General features: G+C 53.0%; 1 protein-coding gene across 1 annotated transcript in view; it reads right to left on the bottom strand.

Annotated features, from left to right (window-relative positions):
- The window catches only part of INPP5D (inositol polyphosphate-5-phosphatase D), a 143,495-nt gene that overhangs the window by 57,750 nt on the left and 61,345 nt on the right, over window positions 1-24,400 (bottom strand). The window contains exons 6-9 of the mRNA XM_070070037.2: window positions 20,127-20,214; window positions 3,927-4,007; window positions 3,732-3,803; window positions 3,319-3,442 (exon numbers count right to left, since the gene is read on the bottom strand). Of these exons, the coding sequence (XP_069926138.1) occupies window positions 3,319-3,442; window positions 3,732-3,803; window positions 3,927-4,007; window positions 20,127-20,214 (365 nt within the window). The remainder of the gene's footprint in view (window positions 1-3,318; window positions 3,443-3,731; window positions 3,804-3,926; window positions 4,008-20,126; window positions 20,215-24,400) is intronic.

Raw genomic sequence — 24,400 nt, forward strand, 5'->3', positions numbered from 1 at the left:
GCCCACGGACAAGGTTACTCTTGGGGTGTGGCTGTCAGGACAAATATTTGCCATCTGAACAGACAGCCCAGGCGAGGGGCCTTGATTGGGACCGGCTGTGGCCCAGGCTGGGGATCCCAACAACCTGTGTGGGATGTGCCTTATGCTTCTCTGTGGGTGCTGGCTTCAGAGCCAGGATTCTGAGGCCACTCCCCTGCATGGGCCAAACAGCAGCAGTCACACACCGTGCACCTGCAGCCCCCGCCCCCGCCCCCAAAAGGCCCCTGTGTGGCCAGGCTGCTGCAGCAGGATTTTCCCAACTTTCCAACATCAGCCAATGTCTCCAGCCCAAAGCCTGCCTCCAGAACCTTCCACCCGACAAGTCCTGCTTCCCACATGGCAGACAGCACTCCGCTTCCCCGCAGCAAAACCTCCCGCCCAGGGCTCGCATCTCTTTATTTTGTTTCCTTGTGGTTCTCAGGAAAAATGTTAATTTTGGGTGCTGGCTCTATGCACAGGAATGCATATGTGTGTTTGACTATAACACTAGGTTCACGGAGAAGTTTCTCTGTTTACTCCCTATAGAACCTCTCTCCATCCCCAGTGTATCCGTTCTGTTCTTTCCATTCCTTTAACTCCTTTGTAAAGAACAAAAGATGAGGCCGGTGCCGCGGCTCACTAGGCTAATCCTCCGCCTGCGGTGCCAGCACACCGGGTTCTAGTCCCGGTCGGGGCGCCGGATTCTGTCCCGGCTGCTCCTCTTCCAGGCCAGCTCTCTGCTGTGGCCCGGGAGTGCAGTGGAGGATGGCCCAAGTGCTTGGGCCCTGCATCCCATGGGAGACCAGGAGAAGCACCTGGCTCCTGGCTTTGGATCAGTATGGTACGCTGGCCACAGAGCGCCGGCTGCGGCGGCCATTGGAGGGTGAACCAACGGCAAAGGAAGACCTTTCTCTCTGTCTCTCTCTCTCTCACTGTCCACTCTGCCTGTCAAAAAAAAAAAAAAAAAAAAAAAGATGCTGATGATGCCAGGAGTTACCGGATAAACTCTAGGATGCCTAGAAAAATCTGAATTTCAGAAAAACAATGAGTCATTGGTTTATTATTAATTTTTAAAGTTTATGTGAGAGGCAGCGAGCGAGTTCCCGCTTCTCAAATGCCTGCAACAGCTGGGGCTGGGCCAGGCAGAGACCAGCAGCTGGGAAATCAATTCAGGGCCCCTACATGGGTGTCAGGGGGCCAGTTTTTCCTTTAAAATATTTATTTATTTGACAGGCAGAGTGATAGGGGGGCGTTGGGGAAACACAGAGAGAGAGAGAGAGGGAGGGAAGGGGGGAATCTTCCACCTCTGATTCACTCTCCAGAATGGCTGCAATGGCTAGGGCTGGTCTATACTGAAGCCAGGAGCCCCAGAACTCCATACGTGTCTCCCACATGTGTGGCAGGGACCCCACTGCTTTGCCGGACACTTTGGCAGGGAGATGAACTGGAAGTGGAGCAGCTAGGACTCCAGCCGGCACTCTATTATGGGATGCCTGCTGTGCAAGTGGCAGCTTAACCCACTGTGCCGTGAAATCAGTCCTGGCAGGAACTCAAGGACCCGGGCCGTCACCTGCTACCTCCCAGCCTCTGCCTTAGCAGGAAGCTAGACCTGGAACAGAGCTGGGATTTGAACCCAGGCACTCTGGTGTGGGAGGTGGGTATCCTGGCTGGCATCTTAACCAGGGCACCTGCTCCATTACTTTTTTTTTCATATATAAAATTGTCTCCAACATTGCAAGGGACATATGGGTACTAAAAAAATTACTCATTGTTCATTTGAAATTCAGATTTAACTGGGCCTCCTGTACTTTTATTTGCTAAATGTGGAGACCAAAATTGCGCCCACTCAGCAGGGTTAGAGATGCTGTTGTGGACCAGAGGGGCCTTGGCTCAGGGGGTCCTGTCCTGGGAAGGCGGCAGTCCTTTGGTGGAAGGATCTCCAGTGTGAGTGGAGTGTCACAGGCCAAACTGTCGGTCCCTAAAGCAACGGCCACCTCAGGGCAGGAGCTGTCACTCACAGTCAGCCAGAGCTGGGACTGCTTGGGAGACGCCAGTGCTTGCTCAGTGCTCATTCTGCTCCCGCCGCGGCCGGCCACACGTGGCCCCCCAGCCGGGCACTGGCATCCCCAGGCTCCCGACACTGTGTAGGGCCTCCTAACCTGGACCTTTTACCTCCCAGCCCCTGCAGAGGGGCCCAGCACTGGGTGGAAGACATGCACGCAGTCTCCCAGCATCCCTCCCCAGGTAGGGCAAACTCAAGGGCACTGAGGGTTAACCCTGAAGCTCTGGATTCAGTTTCCCAAAGCCCTGCCCATGTGCGGGAGAGGAAATCCGAACTTGTTGCCCTCCCAACAGGCCAAGTGGCCCAACACCCCTGCCCTGGACTGCCCTTTCCCTCTTCCCCAGGCCCTGCTTTGCCGACCTGCAGGCCCCCGCTGCAATGCTCTTCCCACAAACCCCTGTTGCACTGGTCACTTCTCAGCCCCGAGCCCATTGTACTGGGGTACCTAGTTGACTGTTTATTAGCCATCAATGTGCCAGACACTAACTTCCACGAGGCCAGGGCCCCCGTCTGTCCTGCTCACCCCAGCTCCCAGTGCCTTCCGCAGAGGCACCTGCTGTGTGAACAGCTCAGAGGTCACGTGATGGAGCAAGATGGGGCTCAGAGCCCACAATTCTCAGCTGCCTCTCGGAGTGGCTACAATGTGTCGGGCTCTATCCTAAGGAGCCCATTTTATTTTTCCATTTTATAGACAAGGAAACGGAGGCCCCCAGAGGCTATGTGTCACATCTGAGGTCACAGAATTGCTGAGTGGCAGAGCCGGGAATCAGATTTAGAAACTTGGTTCCCGAGTTCATGAACTTCAGTGTGTGCTGTGCTAAGGATGCTGTCAACCACACCCTGTCTGTGCGGGCCTTGCACTCTGTGCAAGTGCTATGGGGCCAGCCTGGTTCCTACGTGGGAGAGAACACACACACACACGCATGCACACACATGCATATCCATGCACACACACAGCGCAGGTAAACAGCCCCTGCCAGAGCACCAACAGAGAGGCACACGCTTGTTCCCCAAGCTGCACACAGGAGGGGGGTATGCAGGGGAGGCCTCGTGAGAGGTGACCCCAGAGAAGGGCAGGAACTCCGCAGGCAGGGTGGGGGCGGGGCACCCCAGGAGAGGGTCCGCAGGCCCAGCAGGGCTTGGGTTCCCTGGTGGTCTGCCGTTGACCAGTCGTCTCCTGACAGGTCGTGGGGGAGGCACCAGCAGAACCAGGGCATGGCAGGTGCACGGGGCCTTACTTTTCTTGTGGCTGTAGAACTTGTCCTCTGAGCCGTCCTTGGACTTCTTTACGATCAGTTTCCCAGACTCCACGTCCACTTTCAGGTGCATCTTCTGAGGAAGCCCCAGAGACTCCGACTTCACCTTGGCAGAGAGAGACACGCTGCTCAGGGATTTCCCGGTAGGCCTCCGTGATGCCGACCCCGAGCCCTCACCTACACTGCCGGACAGCCTTGGATCGACGTCCTGGATGGCACCCCCAGGCTTCTACTTCCTGAACCTCCTTGTCCCAGCATGGCTCATCCCCAAGGACACCCCCCAAGGAGCCACTTGAAGTCCCGGAGGAGCCTAGCACGTCCATCATGCATGCGTCAGTGGGACCAGGCTGGGCTGTATCCCCCCAGCTCCCAAGTGCACAGCCAAGAGCACGTACCTCGAAGGTGACTGGAGGGATGAGGGAACGCCGGTGGGAGGACTCGGGCCCCTCGTTCAGCAAGGCCTTGACCTGCGGGCGGCAGCAACGGCACACAGAGTCAGAGAGGGCACAAGGCCAGCATGCCTGGGCACTCTGTGCACAAACAGTGGAGCTGCGAGAAGCAAAGAGAAGCCGCAGGAGCCCTGCCGGTACCTTGTCCTCGATGGACGACAGCACACTCGTCAGCTGGCTCAGCTTGGCCACCATGCTGGCCACGTTGGCTTCCCCGGGCACCTGCAAGAGGACAAGAACAGACAAGGAAGCCGTCACTGCGGGGAAGCCCTGTGCTGCCTGCTCCCTGCACGTAGCCCCATCCCACTCACGCACCGACCCCACCAGTGCTCGCTCTGTGCCCGTGTGTGCACGCCGGGATGGCCCCAGTCATCCCAAAACTGTCAAGGCCATAAAACAGACCTTCACGCTCCCCCCATGCTGCCCTCCCCAGCACTTCTCACCGCAGCCCTGGCCTGACCGTAAACCCTCCTCGGCCCCACCTCTCCTCTCCTGGCTCGCACCCACTCCCACGGCTTCCAACCACACACCACGCTTCTACTTGGGAGGGAAAGCCTCCCCTCCCGCTCGGTAGGACCCAGTCCCATTCTGTGTGACCCGAGCCGCTCTCAGCCTCTCATCTGCACGGCTCTGAGCTATGCTTTCCAAGCCATCACTAGAAACTCAGATGTCACCGGGCACGGGCGTCTCCTGGTCATTGGTGTCTCTGATCAGAGAGAGGTCTCCCTGACCACTCTTTATCACATCACCCCACTTCACTCCGTATCAAACACCCGTGCTGAAGGTTTTTCCTTCGTTTGCATGTTCACGGCACACTATGTATCTCTGTGAGACCTGAGACCAAGACCAAGCGCTCCGTGCTGCTACCTCGGCGCTCTGAACAGTGTCTGGCCATGAAGATGCTCTAGAGCAGGGCCGTTCAGTGAACACTGGGGTCCAGGGGGCTGAAGCTACCTGTTCAAGGTCACACGGCCAGGGAGAGCAGGACTTGTGTCCCTGTGTTCTCTGCTCCAAGTGCAGGGTCTCCAGGCTTTGTTTATAGAACAAACATTCGCAGATCACCTGCTGCAGGTCAGACACAGTGCCAGGTGCTGGGGACGTCGAGTTAATGACACCAGCCCCACCCTCCAGAAGCAGAGCGAGAGAGTCAGACGCACGTGGCATCAGCTGGAACCCCATGCAGAGTGGGAGGAGCGGTGCCACCGCCCACTGATGTCCCTGGACTTCACCCTTGTCCAGTGTCCCAGCCTTTGCGTTTGACCTCAGTTTTCTACCCACCTGCTTCACTATGTTCTTTCTGCCATTGCCACCACCCTCACCCCGTCGCCCCTATCACCACCATCTCTGGCACCACCATCATGGCTCCTCCATAATACCATCACCACCCCTGCCACCACCACTGCCACCACCACCATCACCATCACCCTTAGCATTACCATCAACAGGGCCTGCAGAACCAGCAGTGCCACCACCACCACTGCTGCCTGCAACACCACCGTCTTCAGCAGCACTGTCCATAGTTCCACCAGCATCAGCAGCACCGCCGTCACCATCACCAGTGTCACACTACGACCACCAGCTCCACCACCGTCACCACCAGCAGCAGCAGCACCCCCACTGCGGTCACCACCGCCACCACCAGTTCCATCACCATCCCCACCAGCCCTACCACCACCACTAACCCCACTGCCGTCATCACCACCACCACCACCCCCACTGCCGTCATCACCACCACCACCACCAGTTCCATCACCACCACCACCAGCCCTACCACCACCACTAACCCCACTGCCGTCATCACCACCACCACCACCCCCACTGCATCACCACCACCACCCCCGCTGCTCTGTGCTCTGTCATCGCCAGCACCACCGGCAGCACCAGCGTCAACATCACAGGCAACAATGCCACCATCTCCACCTCTGGCGCTGTGCTGCAATTTGAATGTGTCCTCCAGGTTTCCCATGTTGGAAACTTGATCCCCGGAGTTCTGTGTTAATGGTATGTGAGGTGGAACCTGTGAGAGGTGGGCATCTTTGGGAAGAGCAGGGCCCTCACGAAAGATCAGTCAGTGTCTTAGTCCGAGCCTGGATTAATGAGTTATCAAGGGATTAGCTTTTTTATAAAAGTGAGCTCTAAGACGGGTGTTTGCATAGCAGTTAAGATGCTCCTTGGGGGACTGGTGCTGCAGCGTAGCAGGTGGGGCTGTCGCCTGCAGTGTTGGCATCCCATGTGGACTCTGGTTCAAGTCCCGGCTGCTCCACTTCTGATCCCGCTCCCTGCTCATGTGCCTGGGAAGGCAGCAGAGGATGGCCTAACTCCTTGGCCCCTGCACCCACATGGGAGACCTGGAGGAAGCTCCAGGCTCCTGGATTCCGATCGACCCCGCTCTGGCTGCTGCGGCCATTTGGGGAGTGAACCAGTGGATGGAGGACCTCTCTCTCCCTGCCTCTGGCTCTCTGTATCTCTGCCTTTCAAATACATAAATAAATCTTTAAAAAAAAAAAAAGATGCTCCTTGAGACACCTGCGTCCCACATGGAGTGCCTTCAGTGGAGTCCCGGCTCTGCTCCTTGTTCCAGCTTCCTGCTAATGTGCACACTGCAAGGCAAACGGTGATGTCTCAAGTGCTTGGGTCCCTGCCACCCCCATGGGAGACCCCACTGGGCTCCTGGTTCCTAGCTTTGGGCTGGCCCAGTCTTGGCTGTTGTGGGCAGCTGGGGAGTGAAGTAGCAGACTGGACATCCCTATCGCTTTGTGTCTCTGCCTTTCAAATTCAATTGATTAAGTAAAACTGCAAAGCCACAGCCCTGTCTCTCTGGCTTACCCCTTCGGCCATGCTATGCTGCAGCAGGAAGGCCCTCGGCAGTGCCAGGGTCCTGGGCCCACCCAGCCTCCAGGGCGAGGAGCTGAACGAACCCCTGCTCTTCACGAGTCATCCAGCCTCGGGCTGTTTTGTTAGAGTGACAGGAAATCAAGTGACACACCCCCGCACTGTGGTCTCTCTCACACACACACAGTGGTCATTAGCTGGAGGCTGGAACAAGTAGCAGAGCTGGGACTCCAATGAAGGCACTCCATGTGGGACGCAGGTGTCTCAAGGAGCATCTTTTATTTTTTTACACACACACACACCTGCACTGTGGTCACACACACACACACACAGTGGTCATACACACACACACACACACCTGCACTGTGGTCACACACACACCTGCACTGTGGTCACACACACACACAGTGGTCATACACACACACACACACACCTGCACTGTGGTCTCTCACACACACAGAGGTCATACACACACACACACCTGCACTGTGGTCTCTCACACACACAGTGGTCATACACACACACACACACACACCTGCACTGTGGTCACACACACACACAATATTGTCTCTCTCTCACACACACACACACCTGCACTGTGGTCACACACACACACACTATTGTCTCACACACACACAGTGGTCATACACACACACACCTGCACTGTGGTCACACACACACACTGTTGTCTCTCTCTCACACACACAGTGGTCATACACACACACACCTGCACTGTGGTCACACACACACCTGCACTGTGGTCTCTCTCTCTCACACACACACAGTGGTCACACACGCACACACACCGTGTGGTCACACATGCACACACACACTATAGTAACACACACACACCCCCGCACTGTGGTCTCTCTCACACACACACAGTGGTCATTAGCAGGAAGCTGGAACAAGTAGCAGAGCTGGGACTCCACTGAAGGCACTCTATGTGGGACGCAGGTGTCTCAAGGAGCATCTTTTATTTTTTACACACACACACACACACACACACCTGCACTGTGGTCACACACACACACAGTAGTTATACACACCCACACACATACCTGCACTGTGGTCTCTCTCTCACACACACAGTGGTCATACACACACACACACCTGCACTGTGGTCACACACTCACAGTGGTCATACACACACACACACTGTTGTCTCTCTCTCTCACACACAGTGGTCATACACATGCACACACATACCTGCACTGTGGTCTCTCTCACACACACACAGTGGTCATACACACACACACTTGCACTGTGGTCACACACACACACACCTTCACTGTGGTCACACACACACACTGTTGTCTCTCACACACACAGTGGTCATACACACACACACTTGCACTGTGGTCACACACACACACACCTTCACTGTGGTCACACACACACACTGTTGTCTCTCACACACACAGTGGTCATACACACACACAATGGTCACACACACACACTGTGATCACACACATATACACCATGTGGTCACACATGCACACACACACTGTAGTAATATACACACACACTGTGGTCACACACACCCTGTGGTCACACACGCACATACACAACCTGTGGTCACACATGCACACACACACTGTAGTAACACACATACACGCACTGTGGTCACACACACACACCCTGTGGTCACACACACACACACACACCTGCACTGTGGTCACACACACACACCGTGTGGTCACACACACACACCCTGTGGTCACACACACACACACACACACCTGCACTGTGGTCACACACACACACCGTGTGGTCACACACACACACACCGTGTGGTCACACATGCACACACACACTATAGTAACACACACACACCCACATTGTGGTCACACACACACACACCTGCACTGTGGTCACACACACACACCGTGTGGTCACACACACACACCCTGTGGTCACACACACACACACACACCTGCACTGTGGTCACACACACACACCGTGTGGTCACACACACACACACCGTGTGGTCACACATGCACACACACACTATAGTAACACACACACACCCACATTGTGGTCACACACACACACACACCCTGTGGTCACATACACACACACACCTGCACTGTGGTCACACACACACACCGTGTGGTCACACACACACACCCCGTGTGGTCACACATGCACACACACACTATAGTAACACACACACACCCACATTGTGGTCACACACACACACACACACACCCTGTGGTCACATACACACACACACCTGCACTGTGGTCACACACACACACCGTGTGGTCACACACACACACCCCGTGTGGTCACACATGCACACACACACTATAGTAACACACACACCTGCATTGTGGTTACACACACACACACACCCTATGGTCACATACACACACACACCTGCACTGTGGTCACACACACACACTGTGTGGTCACACATGCACACACACACTATAGTAACACACACACACCCGCACTGTGGTTGGTCTCTCTCACACACACACATACACTGTGGTCACACATGCACACACTGTAGTAATACACACCCACACTGTGGTCACACACACACACACCTGCACTGTGGTCACACACACGCACTGTGGTCTCACACACTCACACACACACACTGTGTGGTCACACATGCACACACACACTCTAGTAACACACACAAACACCCACACTGTGGTCTCACACACACACACACACACACACTGTGGTCACACATGCACACACTGTAGTAATACACACAACACTGTAGTTACACACACCCTGTGGCCACACGCGCGCACACACACACACACACTCACATGTGACTCTCGTCACCATCATCATCGCACTTCAGATTTGCCGATGCTTGCTTCCTCTGGCTACTTTCTGGTTTCCCTGGCTCCTTAATAAGGCTCATGTTCCACCTACAGTCACCGATCATGGCTGGGGGGCGTGCAGCTGAGTTAGAGCAGACTCGGAGCCGCCTGCCGCCTGCCGCCTGGGAGGAACGCCTGTTGGCTGGATGTGACGACCCGGGGCCCCACGTTGTACGGTGGTTTTCCCCGTAGAGTCGAGAGCAGTACGTGGCCGCGAGCCTCCTCACCCCTGCTCGGACCCACGGCTTCCCCGCTTCTGCCCTGGGCAGCCGCTCTGCAGTTTCAGGCTGGTCCCCTCCCATCTTCCTCCCTGGATGTGTGACTTCTAGGGGGGAGTCTGGCAGATCTTACGCACGTGTGGGGTAGCTGCCGTTACTGACAAACTGGGAGTCAGTTCTCGGAACAAGACGGTATTAAGGGAACGCTGGAGGGTTTCCTATGCTTCCTAATGGCGGTTAGCTCATGGCTTCTTACGCCAAGCACATCTTATTTTTCACATTTTCATTTATTGAATAAAATCTATTTGAAAGACAGAGACAGGGACAGATCTTCCATCCACTAGTTCACTCTCCAAATGCCCGCAGTAGCCGCAGCTGGGCCAGGCTGAAATCAGGAGACTGGACTCCACCCGGGCCTCCCACGTGGGTGGCAGAGACACAGGCACTTGGGCCATCATCTGCTGCCTCCAGGGTGTGCATTAGCAGGAACCTGGAATCGGGAGCGGCACCAGGACTCAAATCCAGGTATTTCTATGTGGGTGCTGAGATCCGAGGTGGTAGCCACCTTAACCAGCTGCACCACGACACCAACCCCCACCCCCACCTTGCTTTTTAACTGCACTTTTCAAAAGGGGACAGGGGCTCCAGGAGAGGTTAACGAATTGTGTGTGGGGGTCTGCGTGTCACAGGGGCCCAGGGGTCCCCTTCTCGCCCGCCTCGAAGGGAACAGGCTCACGTAAGAGGCGGATGTCCGCCCCACCCAGTGTCACCCTCTGCCCTGACCCCGAGGGTGCCGAGGACCAGAGAGGGGAGGCAGGTGTGCACCCGGCTGTGTCTCATCCAGGGACCGGGGCTCGTCCCTGCGCTCCAGGTGGCCTGAGTCCCTCCTTGATTTGCAAAATCCTCAAGGCATCAGCAAGATTCTCAGCTTTTCTTTAAGATCTGGGGTCTCCTGTGTGATATCATAATGTGCAATTTTCCATTTCCATTCAGGGTTCCTGGCTCATAAGCCCCTCCCCAGGGCAGGCCACAGAAAGTATCTCTTCCCCCAGGTGGGTTGTAGACACCCTACCTTCCCTGCCTTTCTGTGGCCTACGCTGTCTGACAGTAGTTGATGAGACCCCCGTTTCAGCAGGAGTCCTGCCCCATGCCCAAGAGGAAGGCGGGCTGCACAGAGAGGCCAAGGGGTCCTGAACAGACATCTGGCTGGTTGCTGGGATTCACTATTCTATTCACACGAGTGGTGCTGCAGTGAGCTCTCTGGAGAACCCCACAAGGACAGCGCACAGAGGGCTTAGACAGTAGGAGACACGGAGCTGCTGGAGGTGGGGCCCAGAAACGGCACGAACACTCCAGATCCGGCCTCTGCAACTCTTCATCTGTGACATCCTTGTTGAACATGGGTATGCATTGGGGCCGGCGCTGTGGCATAGCGGGTAGAGCTGCCGCCTGCAGTGCCGGCATCCCATGTGGGCACCAGTTCAGATCCCGGCTGCTCCAGCTGCTCCAGCTCTCTGCTATGGTCTGGGAAAGCAGTAGAGGATGGCCCAAGTCCTGCAGTCTACTGGGGAGTGAACTAGCAGATGGAAGACCTCTCTTTCTCTCTGCCTCTCCTTCTCTCTCTGTGTGTGTAGCTCTGACTTTCAAATAAATAAATAAATAAATATTTTCTAAAAAATGGGTACAAGCGCTTCTCTGAGTTCTGGCGGCCACTCCAGCAGATATTCTGCACCTGCAGCTAGGGTCTCGCAGGGCCCCGCGGATAGCCGGTCAGTGAGAAGCAAAGGTGGAGTGGCCTGGGGCTTGGCACCGGCTCCTGACACTGTGTGCGATGCAGGTACTGAATCAGGGGACGCCCAGCTCACTGGTGAGTCACTCCCTGTGACTTCTGGGGGTCACAGAAGTGTGCTTAATACCATCTGGGAGGCTGGCACTGTGGTGTAGCAGGTAAAGCTGCCACCTGCGGTGCTGGCACCCCCACATAGGTGCCAATTTGAGTCCCGGCTGTTCCACTTCCTATCCAGCTCTCTGCTGTGGCCTGGGAAAGCAGTAGAGGATGGCCCAAGTCCTTGGGCCCCTGCACCCGCATGAGAGACCTGGAAGAAGCTCCTGGCTCTTGGCTTTGGTTTGGTGCAGCTCCAGGCGTTGTGGCCATCTGGGGAGTGATTCAGCAGATGGAAGACTCTCTCTCTCTCTGCCTCTCTGTAACTATGTCTTTCAAATAAATACATAAATCTTTTAAAAAATTTTTTGGCTCCTCCAACACAGGAGGGTTGGGAGCAGGGGCCACCATCCCAGCTGGGCAGCCGCTCGCCGTGAGCGTGGGCCCTACAGGTTCTGTCTCTTCTGATCTCCTTCCGGGATGCCCTGTGTTGTTCCATTCAAACGATTAAATGCCAGTGTCTGCCAGGACCCTGCTTCATCTATATTTGCTTTTACTTTCCTAGACATTAACCCATCATTCACTTCGAAGAAAGCAAAAAAATTTTTTTTTGCTGATGAGTTGTATATATAGAACGCAAATACATTTTCTCTGTAAAAAAAAAATCTCTATGGAAAACCGAAATATGCCATCCCCAAAATAGATTCTTTGGCATATTTTGAGATGGCTATTCAGAGAAATGGCAGACGCAGGAATGGCTCTGCAAAGCTGTGTGAGTGTGTGTGTGTGTGTGTACAAACCCCGTGTCCACCTACGTGAGTAAAGTAAAACACGGATACAGGCTGTAGCTTTCTCAGAGGCCTGGGCCCTAGGAAAAGTCACATCCTCCCTGGCTCGGGGGACTTGTGCACAGGCTGAGCTGGCACAGGAGACTGGGTCTGCACCGGGAGATGGCCGCTGTCCACCTGCCCTCCCCTCCCCTCCTCCCATCACTGGTGTCACCACCTTCGCTCTTGCCCCTTGCGCAGCCTGATGCCTGTTCTTTTCCGTGGCCTCAGACGGTACAAACACGTGGTCACCCAGCCCTTCCAAGCACCTACTAAACGCATCTTCTTTTCCTCCTGCCCATCTGTCTACCGTCAGGTTGTTCTAGATACTCAATCACAGAAGCTTCGGAGAGCAGAGGGAAAGTTTCACCTCGCCTACGGTTTTGGCGAGCCTGCCAGGAGACCCAGTCACTCTGCTCTCTCCAGATCCTACGCGAGGGAGACCGTGGGGCCAGATAAAAGCGGCCAGAATGGAAAATTTCTTATCATGCCAGTCTGCTGGCTCTCAAACAAGGTTGGCGATAAGTTCCCTTTTTCTCTGTCTAAACATGGAAGGTTCATGGAAAATTCGTATTATGAAAAACTGTGGTGGATTTCAAAATATGTTTGCACCCAAATAACATCTCTTTTTTAATCCAAAAATTAATTAGTTAAAATGAATTGATTTATTTGAGAGAGAGAGAGAAAAGGAGACAAACAGCCAGCCAGCCTACAACCTGCGGGGCCAGGCCAAGTCTTCCGTGTGAGTGGCATAGACCAGCCCCTGGAGCCACCACCACTGTCTCCCGGAGTCCACCAGTGGGAAGCTGGAATTGGAAGCGGAGCTGGCCAGTGTCTTAACCACTGCACTGAATGCCCACCCTACTCTTTGCTTTCAAGTCCATCCACGAACACTTAGAGTACGCTCGAACGTGAACTAGTTCCCGCGTCATCACCACGCTGCTGCCCGTCTGGTCTGAGGACTTCCCTCCCAGAGACAGGCTTCCTTTCCCTTGGTCTTTGACGTCTGGGTCACTTTATCAGAAAGAGGAGACGCAAAGGGCCATAGCCAGAGACCCTGTAAGCCAGCGTTCTGCCTGGCCTCGTGGATGGGTGAGTCACAGTTTCTACCAACCAGGTCTGTTCAGACAAACACTGGATGAGGTTCTGCTTTTGTCTTTTGTTTTGCTCTTTGTTTCTAAAAGTAGGGAGGCTGGGAGAGAAAGAGAGAGAGCTCCTGTCTGCTGGTTCACTCCCAAATGCCTACAATGGCCAGGGCCGAACCAGGCCACAGCTGGGTGCTGGGAACTTGATCCAGGTTCTGCACATGGTTGGCAGGGACCCACGCACGTGAGTTATCTCTCACTCCCAGCCAGGGTGCAGGTTAACAGGAAGCTGGACTTGCAAGAAGTGCCAGGACTTGAACCCAGGTTCTATGGCAATGTAGGATGCGGGGGTCCCAAGTTGTGTCCAATGCCCCCTCCTCTTGCTTTATGTCCCGAGAGCATGGGGTTTGGGCTAGTGAGATCTCCCTCATCTCTCTCTCTCTCTCTCTCTCTCTCTCTCGTCTGCCAGTGCAGGGCGCAGTTGTCAGGTGCCTGGCAGCTCCTCAGAGGGCTGGCGACAACAGAGCTGTGCCCAGCTCTCAGGGGAATTTGTCAAGAAGCGTCATCCAGCGAGGACTTCCGTCATCTCAGCCTGTTTCCTGCTTGGTGCTGGGAAAATCCAGCCCCAGCAGAGTCTGCTCAGTGTGACAGATTGTGGGTGTGTGACTGCAGGCACCCTCACAGCACCCCATGCGTCCATGGGGAACTGGACCCAGCTCATACCCACAGCCACGCCCCTTCTCCACCTGTGCCAATAAAGGTCTCTTGGAGAGGGATCACGAAGCCTGTGTCTTCAGTTCCCACGCTGAAAACACCATGCTATGCACTGTGTCTTCCATGGAAAAGGCTGATTGGTTTGTCTCACTTTTAAAGTAGAGAAACTGGCTGTATTTAAAAAGAAGGGGTGGGCTTTTGGCATCACTGTCAAGATGCTATTTGGGACACCTACATCCGTAGTGGAGTGCCGGGTTCAGGTCCTGCCCCTGCTTCTGATTCCAGCTTCCTGCTAATGCACACGCTGGGAGGCGGCTCAAGGAGCTGGCTCCCTGCCACCCACGTAGGAGACCCGGACCGAGTTCCAGTTTCCCAGCTTTAGCCTGGCCCAGCCCCAGCTGTTGCAGACATCTGGGGAGTAGCTACAGGATGGGAGATCTCTGTCTCTCTTTCTCTGCCTTTCAAATAAATAAAAATTTTTAAAAATTTGCAAAAGGTATTTGTACTCCTACATTCATTGCAATACATAATCAACAAAACAAAAAATAATTGTTAAGAAAAAGAAAAAAATTGGAGGGCGGAGTTCTTAACCCAGTAACTGTGTTGTTATTGCCCATGGAGGACCAAATTAAAGCAAAGGGGGCCGGCACTGTGGTGTAGCAGGTAAAGCTGACGCCTGCAGTGCCGGCATCCCATATAGGTGCCAGTTTGAGTCCTGGCTGCTCCACTTCCGATCCAGCTCTCTGCTGTGGCCTGGGAAAGCAGCAGAAGATGGCCCAAGTCCTTGGGCCCCTGCCACCTGCATGGGAGACCCGGAGGAAGCTCCTGGCTCTTGGCTTTGGATCAGTGCAGCTCTGGCTGTTGCAGCCAACTGGGGAGTGAACCAGCGGATGGAAGACCACCCCCCTGCCCCGTGAGTGCATCTCTTTCTCTGTGTAACTCTGAGACCAGGAGAAGCACCTGGCTCCTGCCATCGGATCAGCGCAGTGCGCCGGCCGCAACAACACGCCGGTCGCGGCAGCCATTGGAGGGTGAACCAACGGCAAAGGAAGACCTTTCTCTCTGTCGCTCTCTCTCACTGTCCACTCTGCCTGTCCAAAAAAAAAAAAAAAGTTCACCTATAATCTTTTATTCCACTTACATATATGTAATTCATTTGCTTTTAACAATTATGCCTGGAAAATTTCATGAGATAGTAGACAAAGCTAGCTGTCATCTCCAGTTGATTTTCCTCTCACCATTTGTACAGTCTGTGTACACAGTTTACCCCAAAGCCGAACCTCCGAACTTCAATGTGTGAGTTTTCATTTTCCTGCTGTGCTTGATATGCAAGAAGTAATAGATGCTACTCTGCACATTTGCTTTTGGATCAAACTTATATTTGTATGATTTACATTATATTTAATCCTGACAGATATCTTGTTTTAATTTTTGTTTATTTATTTATGTGAGAGGCAAAGACACACACACACACAGTGAGACAGAGAGAGAGAGAAGGAGCTCCCATCTGCTGATTCACTGCCCAAAGCCTGCACCTGCTGGGCCGAGGCCAGGCCAAAGGTGGGAGCTGGCCTGGGCTCCCTTGTGGGTGGCAACGACCCAAGTACTTAAGCCACCACTGCTGCCTCCCGGGGTGTGTATTAGCAGGGAGCTGGGATCTAGAGTGGAGATGGAAAGATGTGCCTGTTTTAAGTAAACCAATAATATTCTGATTTACCGAGTATGACTAAGGTCACGTGAATTTGAAAAGCATTTGAGTAAGTTCCTGTATTTCTAGCAGCTTCAAGTGTTCAGTCATGGATGAGTGGTCACTTATTTCTAGCTGATTTGAATAGAAGAGATCTATCACATGTGCACACGTGCACCCATATACGCCCTCACAAACATGCAGACACAAGTGCCTTACGGCTTCCGTGGAAACAATGTTTACTGTGGGACAGACACTGTATGTAAAACTCAGCAGTTTAGAAAAGGACAGTGGGATCCAATTTGTGTTTCTGCAAATGGACGAGTGGAGATGATCTGCTCACAGGGTCAAAGCTGGTCGCTAACATTATTATTTTTTTTTTTTTTTTGACAGGTAGAGTGGACAGTGAGAGAGAGAGAGACAGAGAGAAAGGTCTTCCTTTGCCATTGGTTCACCCTCCAATGGCCGCCGCGGCAGGCGCAGCACGCTGATCCGATGGCAGGAGCCAGGTACTTATCTTGGTCTCCCATGGGGTGCAGGGCCCAAGCACTTGGGCCATCCTCCACTGCACTCCCTGGCCACAGCAGAGAGCTGGGCTGGAAGAGGGGCAACCGGGACAGAATCCGGCGCCCCGACCGGGACTAGAACCCAGAGTGCCGGCGCCGCATGCGTAGGATTAGCCTAGTGAGCCGCGGCACCGGCCTATAGGTGAACTTTTAAACTATTCTGTTTCACTAAGAAGGTTTCCCAAGCCTCTTTGGTAACGATATCCTCAGATTCTTGCTAAGTTAAAGATAGAGATTTACTGACTTACAAAGATAAGACACTGAAACATTAATTGCTGAACTTACGGTTCAAGTTAACCTACATTGGGCTGCTGCTTACAAAGGATGGTGGTGGATCTAACAGTAAACATGCAATACCGTATTTTGAGAAGTATGCCTAGCGGTTATGAAACTGGGTTTGTCTACAGAATGATGGCTCAAATTGGCAGGAATTAAAATTGTAAGTAATGTATATAATTAAAACTGCAAGAAATAAGGAGAACAAGTCCATATGCAAAGTATACAAGGAGAGTAAGAGGTTATAAGGATGTGGCTTCGCTGGTGTTGTTATAGAGAAGAGCAATTTTGTCCAGTTAAAGGTTATTTAAAGATTGTTTCAAAATGAATGAAGAAAGACCTAATAAATGATAAAACATGATATAAAAAGTTGGGAAGATGAAGAGAGAGAGAACTTTGTGTGGCTAAGCCGACTAAAGTTTATTTTATATAAACTTTATATAATAAACTAAAGTTTATTATAAGGGTTTTAAAAATGAACCTTAATCTAAACAGTGTACCGATACAAGACCAGAATTTGGTCTTCTCTTTTAAGTGATATTTTCCAGAGAGCCCTGGAACACTCCAAAGGCCTATGTAAAAAAAATTAAACTAATTAGGCTTCTTTGTTGTGTTTAATTATATGAGAAGCATTGACATTTTTAAAAAAAGGTACATAACCTTCCTTGAGTTAAATTTATACAGACTTCTTTTTTTTTTTTTTTTTTTTTTGACAGGCAGAGTTAGACAGTGAGAGAGAGAGAGACAGAGAGAAAGGTCTTCCTACCATTGGTTCACCCCCTCAAAGGGTCGCTACGGCTGGCGCACTGCGCCGATCTGAAGCCAGGAGCCAGGTGCTTCCTCCTGGTCTCCCATGCGGGTACAGGGCCCAAGCACCTGGGCCATCCTCCACTGCCTTCCCGGGCCACAGCAGAGAGCTAGACTGGAAGAGGAGCAACCGGGACAGAATCCGGTGCCCCAACCGGGACTAGAACCCGGGGTGCTGGTGCCGCAGGCGGAGGATTAGCCTAGTGAGCTGCAGCGCAGGCCTGGCTAGTATCTTGCATACGTGGTTCCCTACAGGGCTCCTAGTCTTATGGTGAGTAAGGGAGGTCTCTTCCTGACAAGCCCAGGACCCTCAGGATGTTGGAGTCTCAAGAAGACAGGGTTTATCCAGGTGCTACAGGTGGAGTTTGATGGCGAGTTGTCCTGCGTTTGCCTTCTTAACCTCGAGTGGCTTTTAAAATTGGATCAGGGATTCCTCAGGAAAAAGGTCCAGACACATTTTGTTTTTTATGTACGTATCTTTTAAAACACATAGGAGCCAAGAACTTTATCCGGGACTCCCATGTGGGTTCAGGGGCCCAAGCACCCCAGGCCATCTTTTCCAAGCACATTATCAGGGAGCTGGATTGGAAGTGGAGCAATGGGGACTGGAACCAGCGGTCATATGGGATGCTGATGTCAGAACGCGGGCCCTGCCAAGCACATTTTTAAAAGGCCTGGATAGTCGATCACTACTCTCTCTGCACTTCTGTAAAAGATCAGGCCAAGTACAATGAGATGAAGACCTCTTTTGCAGATGTCTTGCTGTCACTGTCTTGGGGAGAAATGCCAGGGACGGGCTGGCTGTTCAGAGGAACGGCTCTGGAGAGCTGTCCTTTTACAACACAAATCTGCCCCTCTACACTGGTCAAGGGAACAGCAGGTGCAGGCTGCAGCTTACTCGTCACATGGGTCTAGGAAGGGTCAGATCCGCCCGGCCCCAGCCCAGCAGCGTGAGTGCCAGGCTGAGCCGGCACAGTGTGTCCTTGGGAGGGCTGCTGCCTGAGAGACTGGCTCTGCACTGTCCACCTGCACCTCCCCCCCATCATTGGTACGGCTGCCCAGCCCCCCACCCCATCTCCAACTCCGCCCGCCCTTCTCCCCTCCTAAAGCCTCAGGGTGGCGTGAAAACTTCCATAGTCTGGGATTTTCTCTATTTTGTGAGGCTCCCATGCATAGGCAGGCGATCCTCTGGTCTGCCTGTTCTCCTGCTAATCTGCTAGACACTCAAATCAGCAAAACCCAGAGAGTGGGGGGACGTCTCACCTCCCCTGCAGCTCAGACAGTGCAGGCAAACTGCGAGTCCAGCTGCTCTCCTCCCAGCCCCCTCCACTCCCCAGGGGAGCAGGGCGAGCCTCTGGGTTCAAGCCCTCTACCCTGGCTTCCACACGCAGACTCGCCTCACTGGCCACATCCCGTTCTGCCATTTGCTTTTCGCCCCATCCACATTGGAGATCCTTCCATGGCAATGCCTACAGCTTAGCATAGAATCCTGCACCCTACTTCACTTATTTTCACATTTTGTCTCATTTGAAAGGCAGAGAGAGCCACAGAGATCGATCTCCGATCCGCTGGTTCACTCCCTAGATGCCTGCACCAGTCAGGGCTGGACCAGGCCAAAGTCAGGGGCCAAGGACTCCAGCCAGGGACCCCACCCAACCCCCTGAGCCATCCCCTGCTGCCTCCCAGGGTCTGCCTTAGCAGGGAGCTGGGTTGGGAGCAGGACCCAAACCCATGATCAGGTACCCGCCTGTGGGACGTGGTCTACACAGAAGGCCTGCACCTGCCCAGGGATTCTACTTTGTCTCTCTCTACTTTTGTGATTCCAACCCTGTCAGCCTTAGAGACACAGCTACAATGAATATCTTTGCCATCACCTCTTTGTGCGTGTGCAGCCCGGAGACAACCTCTCTTGTAGGATACTCACAGTCCCAACAGTGAGCAGGACAGCCCTGTATCCCACAGCCCAGCAGAGCCCTGACAAACCAGCCATAGCTGTTGCCTCCGGTAGGCAAGAAGAGACAGCCCTGTTTGGAAGGTCATTTCCTGGACACTGCGGAGAGGCCAGACCTCTCCTCCTGTTTGGTTTTCCTCCACCCCTCTTCAGCGAACGTCCTTGTTCATAAAAAGCATTTGAAAACCTGCATTGTTTTTCCACTTATCTGTTGGCATTTCAAAAACCACATTAATCCTCTGCCTCAAATATTTGTTACACGTTTTTACACGAGAGATACCGCTTTTCCTTTTTTAAACACAATTGCTGCTGATGACTTTTATCACACAGACCCTTACTTAATGGAAGCTTGACTTCAGGCCCTGCCACATCGTGAGCAGGTGTGTGGGAGGGGAGGGGGTATCCCCGCCTTGCTCTTCCGGGGGTCAGGAATTCAGGCACCTCACGTTTCTCTGTTTCTGATGAGAAACGAGGGAGCACAGGATGGGAAGTTTGCTGAGTGCATCATTTGGGATCCTAATTCCTCCCATCAAAAGCTGCCTTCCAGGAGAGAGCAGGGTGCTGGGGCTCTGAGCCCACAGGCCACGGCGCACTCAAACCCCTGCCTCCCTGGCTTACCCATGTCACCTTTCCAACGCCAAGGCCCTTACCTGAGGACGGGGACGGAGGCCGGGGGACAGCTGCTGGTCAAACAGTCTCTGCAGAGACTCCAGGGACGGGAGGGTCCGGACGACTTCTCTGGGGGTGCAAGAGAAGAGAGAAGTGCAGGCATTGGTGAGGACCGGGACGAGGCTCCCCAGGATGCGGGGGTTCAGGCTGGAGACAGGGTGACACCCCGTCTGGGAAAGTAGAAAATCCCTCCCGGACAAGCCCGGGCAAAGACCGAGGACTGCTGGTGCTGGCGCCCACCCTCGACCCCATCCTGTCCTGTCCCACACAGCCCTGTGCAGTGCGGAGCTGATCTCACCGGGTCGGGGCCACCCTCGTCTGCAGCGTGCGCAAAACTTGGATCTGGGATCACAAACGCACTTTGGAGTCATTAGTCATGTAACAGTGTTTCCAGCCTTTGTGTTCCTAAGAACCTCTCGCTCAAAAAAAAAAAAGGGGGGGGGGATAAAAACAAAAAAGGAAAAAAAACCTAAAAGAATCCCCCCAAAAAAGACAGACTCCCCTCTCCCTCTCCCTGTCCCCCCCAACATACACCTGGACCCCCCACCCATTTGTGATCCAAATCTCCACTCAGCAGCAGAGGGGCAGAGGGCAGCCCCCAGGGACTTCTCCAGGATCAAACTCATTGGTGACTCTAATACGAGGGGTTTATCAGGTTTCTGGTCCCTTCTCGCTGTGTTCTGTCATTTTAAGCGTGATGGGCCGATCATTTGAGTTCCATTTCTCACTTATTATGTCATCAAAAACTGTTCGTGTTTTTACATGTTTAACATTCTAATGGTTCCAAAATAATCTATCAAGCAAATGTACCCAAACCGACTGCTAGATGTTTGGGTTACTTTGAGATCTTTGCTGTTATAAATAAAGGCTGCGGGAACAGCTTTGCTCGTCTGCGTTTCAATGACAGCATCAGGATAATTAGCGACTGTGGCTCTGGGTCAGCATTGCCAGACTGCCGCGACGGCACCGGCGCCAGCGTCGGGCTCAGCTCGCACCTGCTCACGCCGGAGCTCCTCCGCATTCTGCGACTTCTTCCTTTTTCTCTTTATTAATGGGCATAATACCACACTTCAATATTAATGAATTAATTTGCATATCCTTAATCCCTAGTGGCATGAGATATTTTCCTACTGTTGATTTCCACTGTATTTCTCCTTGCATAAACTGTTTATTAGCTTTGCCAACTCTCTGGTGGTAATTGTGTGAGAACTTTTATATACGGCTTTGTCTTTTATTTAATCTAGGTTTTTTATTCTCTTATGTTATTGTCATGGGTGGGCTGGATTTCATTAAAAAACAATTAACAATTTTAAATTATTACTTTATTTTTCATTACTCTATTTTTCATACTTCCTTGGCATTTCTTTGCTTGCATTTATTAAAAATTTATCATCCATATTTACTAGGGAGCAATTAGTGGCTCATTTTAAATTTTTTTCTAGCTTTTAACAATATGTTTCATGTGAGGGATTTGTTGTTACGTATGTTTAATTCCTTATCTAAAATTTTTAAATTATTTTTTAAAAAGATTTATTTGTTTATTTGAAAGGCAGAGTTACAGAGAGGGAGAGGCAAAGGCAGAGAAATCTTCCATCCGCTGTTCACTCCCCAAGTGGCTGAAACGCCCAGGGCTACGCCAGGCTCAAGCCAGGAGCTTCATCCGGGTCTCCCATGTGGGTGCAGGGGCCCAAACACTAGGGCCGTCTCCTGCTGCTTTCCCAGGTGCATTAGCAGGGAGCTGGACTGGAAGTGGAGCAGCCAGGAGTCCAACCAGTGCCCCAGGCAGTGGCTTAACCCAGCCTGCCCATCGCCAGCCCCTGTCATGTGCTTTTTAAATGTGTGTTTTTTCGTGTGTGAGGGGTTTTTTGCGCGTAGCTCACATTTATCCGTACTGCTGCTCAATTTCACTCAACATGTCCTCTTCCCAGAGTTCTCTTGGGCTAGGCCCTTCCTGAATGTGGCAGGTTCTGTCTCCAGGTTCCGATTCACCCACTCCTCTAAAATTCCAGGCCCCCCCGGCGTGTGGATTTCCATCTCACTGCTCCACGCTGTCTTAGCTTTCTGGCTTGAAATGGGGACAGGAGGACAGGGTAGGAGGTGCGGCCAGCGATGGAGTGGGGCGGCGCTCAGCAGGGCAGGGGCGTCCCGGGTCCCCAGCCCCGGCAGAGCTGCCTTGTCCGTGCTCTGACACGATCACTCCAGGAGAGCCCGGGCTAGGCCTGCTTCCCAAAGCCAAGCTCAGAAGAGGTTTCACATCCGATCGACATCCCTCGGCACTCTCCTTTTTCAGGATTTACCCAGAAAACATGGACGCGGACGCACGAGTTGAATCTCCAGGATTTCCCAAGAACGCGGCCGCTGTCCCTGTCTTTCCAACCGTTTGAAAACTTCAGAAAATCGGAGCTCTCCCAGCCGCGTCTGGCGGTGTCAGCTAAGGTCGGAAGGACCAGGTTCGTGGCACAGAGAGGGTTTGTCCAGGAGCGCCTCCTGGGAAACCTGTCCAGCCCCGGTCGCTGCCGCAAGGAACGGGTCCCCGAAGGCGGAGCCGGGACCCTGGGGGAGGCTGAGGCGAGGAGAGCAGTGGTCCTCGGGTCCAGCTGGCCCCAGACACATCTGGGACCCCACCTGGTCTTTCTGGGCGGACCGGAGGGAGAGCGGCCTCCCCTCTTGCTCTCTGCGAGTTAGCGAATTTCCCCAAGACTCGCTCAGGTTTGCAGCTCGCACACTGGGAACCTTTGAACGCGAGACTTGGAAGGGACGTGCTGCTGCTTTGCTGTTTCCTTTATTTTTGTCTGTCTTTCTCCCTCGCCTCCGCAAAACCGTCTCATCCAGCGTGACGGAAGCGCGTGAGAAAGAGCAGGCCTTCGTCCTGGCTGGCGCGGCGTCCGGGGTGAGGCCATGGTACCCTGGCCGGTGTCACTGGTTTTACGCCGGTGTCACTGGTTCTGCACTGGAGCAGGTCACAGTCAGGAAGCAGCTTCTACTCCTCTTTTACAAATGATTCTCGGCCGGCGCCGCGGCTCACTAGGCTAATCCTCCGCCTTGCGTTGCCGGCACACCGGGTTCTAGCCCCGGTCGGGGCGCCGGATTCTGTCCCGGTTGCCCCTCTTCCAGGCCAGCTCTCTGCTGTGGCCAGGGAGTGCAGTGGAGGATGGCCCAGGTGCTTGGGCCCTGCATCCCATGGGAGACCAGGTTAAGTACCTGGCTCCTGCCATCGGATCAGCACGGTGCGCCGGCCCCAGTGCACGAGCCGCGGCGGCCATTGGAGGGTGAACCAACGGCAAAGGAAGACCTTTCTCTCTGTCTCTCTCTCTCTCACTGTCCACTCTGCCTGTCAAAAAAAAAAAAAAAAAAAAAAAAAGATTCTCTGAAATTAGAAATGGGCTTGTTCTGTGCAATGATCCCTTTGTCTTTTAATCCACTGCTAAATGACGGTTTTCTTTTTGTGGGCTCGTCTTTAGGGTGGTTTCCTTGATGAAGCCTACACTTTTCATGCCATCAAATTTTATTTGCCTGAATGTTACTAAAATAATATACAGCTATATTAATACATAAAACTGGAGTTGGTTTTGTTTCAGACTGGTATTGGGGTCAGGAGTTTGTATTGAACCGTATTTTTAGTACAGGGTGAAATAGCTGATTGTCACTTGGGAATAATTTGTAGGTTATGATGACTGAATGGGGATCACTCGTGGGGATGTTTATGTTAAATATTTCCTGTAAAATATTTGCCCGATGTAATTATCATTTGTAGAATCGTAGCCATGTCATTGTGCACCATTTACTTCATTGATCTGCAATCTCCAATGCCGATTCTTCTGTTTCCTTCTACGTTTTATTAATAATTGTCCTTACTGTTTTTCCTGGTGTAGTTCTCTTCACGGTGACTGCTGCCCTCCGCTGCTCTCCTGTCTGGATGCCAGTGCGCACTCCCTCACAGCACAGCTTCCTCAGGGCCCTGGCTCAGCCCAGGCCCAGTGCCTGGCACGCAGCCTACACATGTTTCATTCATGAACACTGAGTGGGTCAGAGCTGCAGGCACTTTGCAGATGCTGGAAATATCCAGGTGATCGGGACAGGACGTGTGACAGCGTCACCATCGGGACAGGACGAGTGACAGCGTCACCATCAGCACGTGACGTGTGATGACGTCACGGTCAGGACAGGACGTGCGATTGTGTCACGGGACTTGCCGTCTAGATCTGATCGATCCATCCCTGAATTAATAACAGCGCATTTAAAGCTACGCCTTTTC

Source organism: Oryctolagus cuniculus, chromosome 3, assembly GCF_051225735.1.
Source record: "Oryctolagus cuniculus isolate XC-2025 breed Fujian yellow rabbit chromosome 3, ASM5122573v1, whole genome shotgun sequence".
Taxonomy (NCBI): domain Eukaryota; kingdom Metazoa; phylum Chordata; class Mammalia; order Lagomorpha; family Leporidae; genus Oryctolagus; species Oryctolagus cuniculus.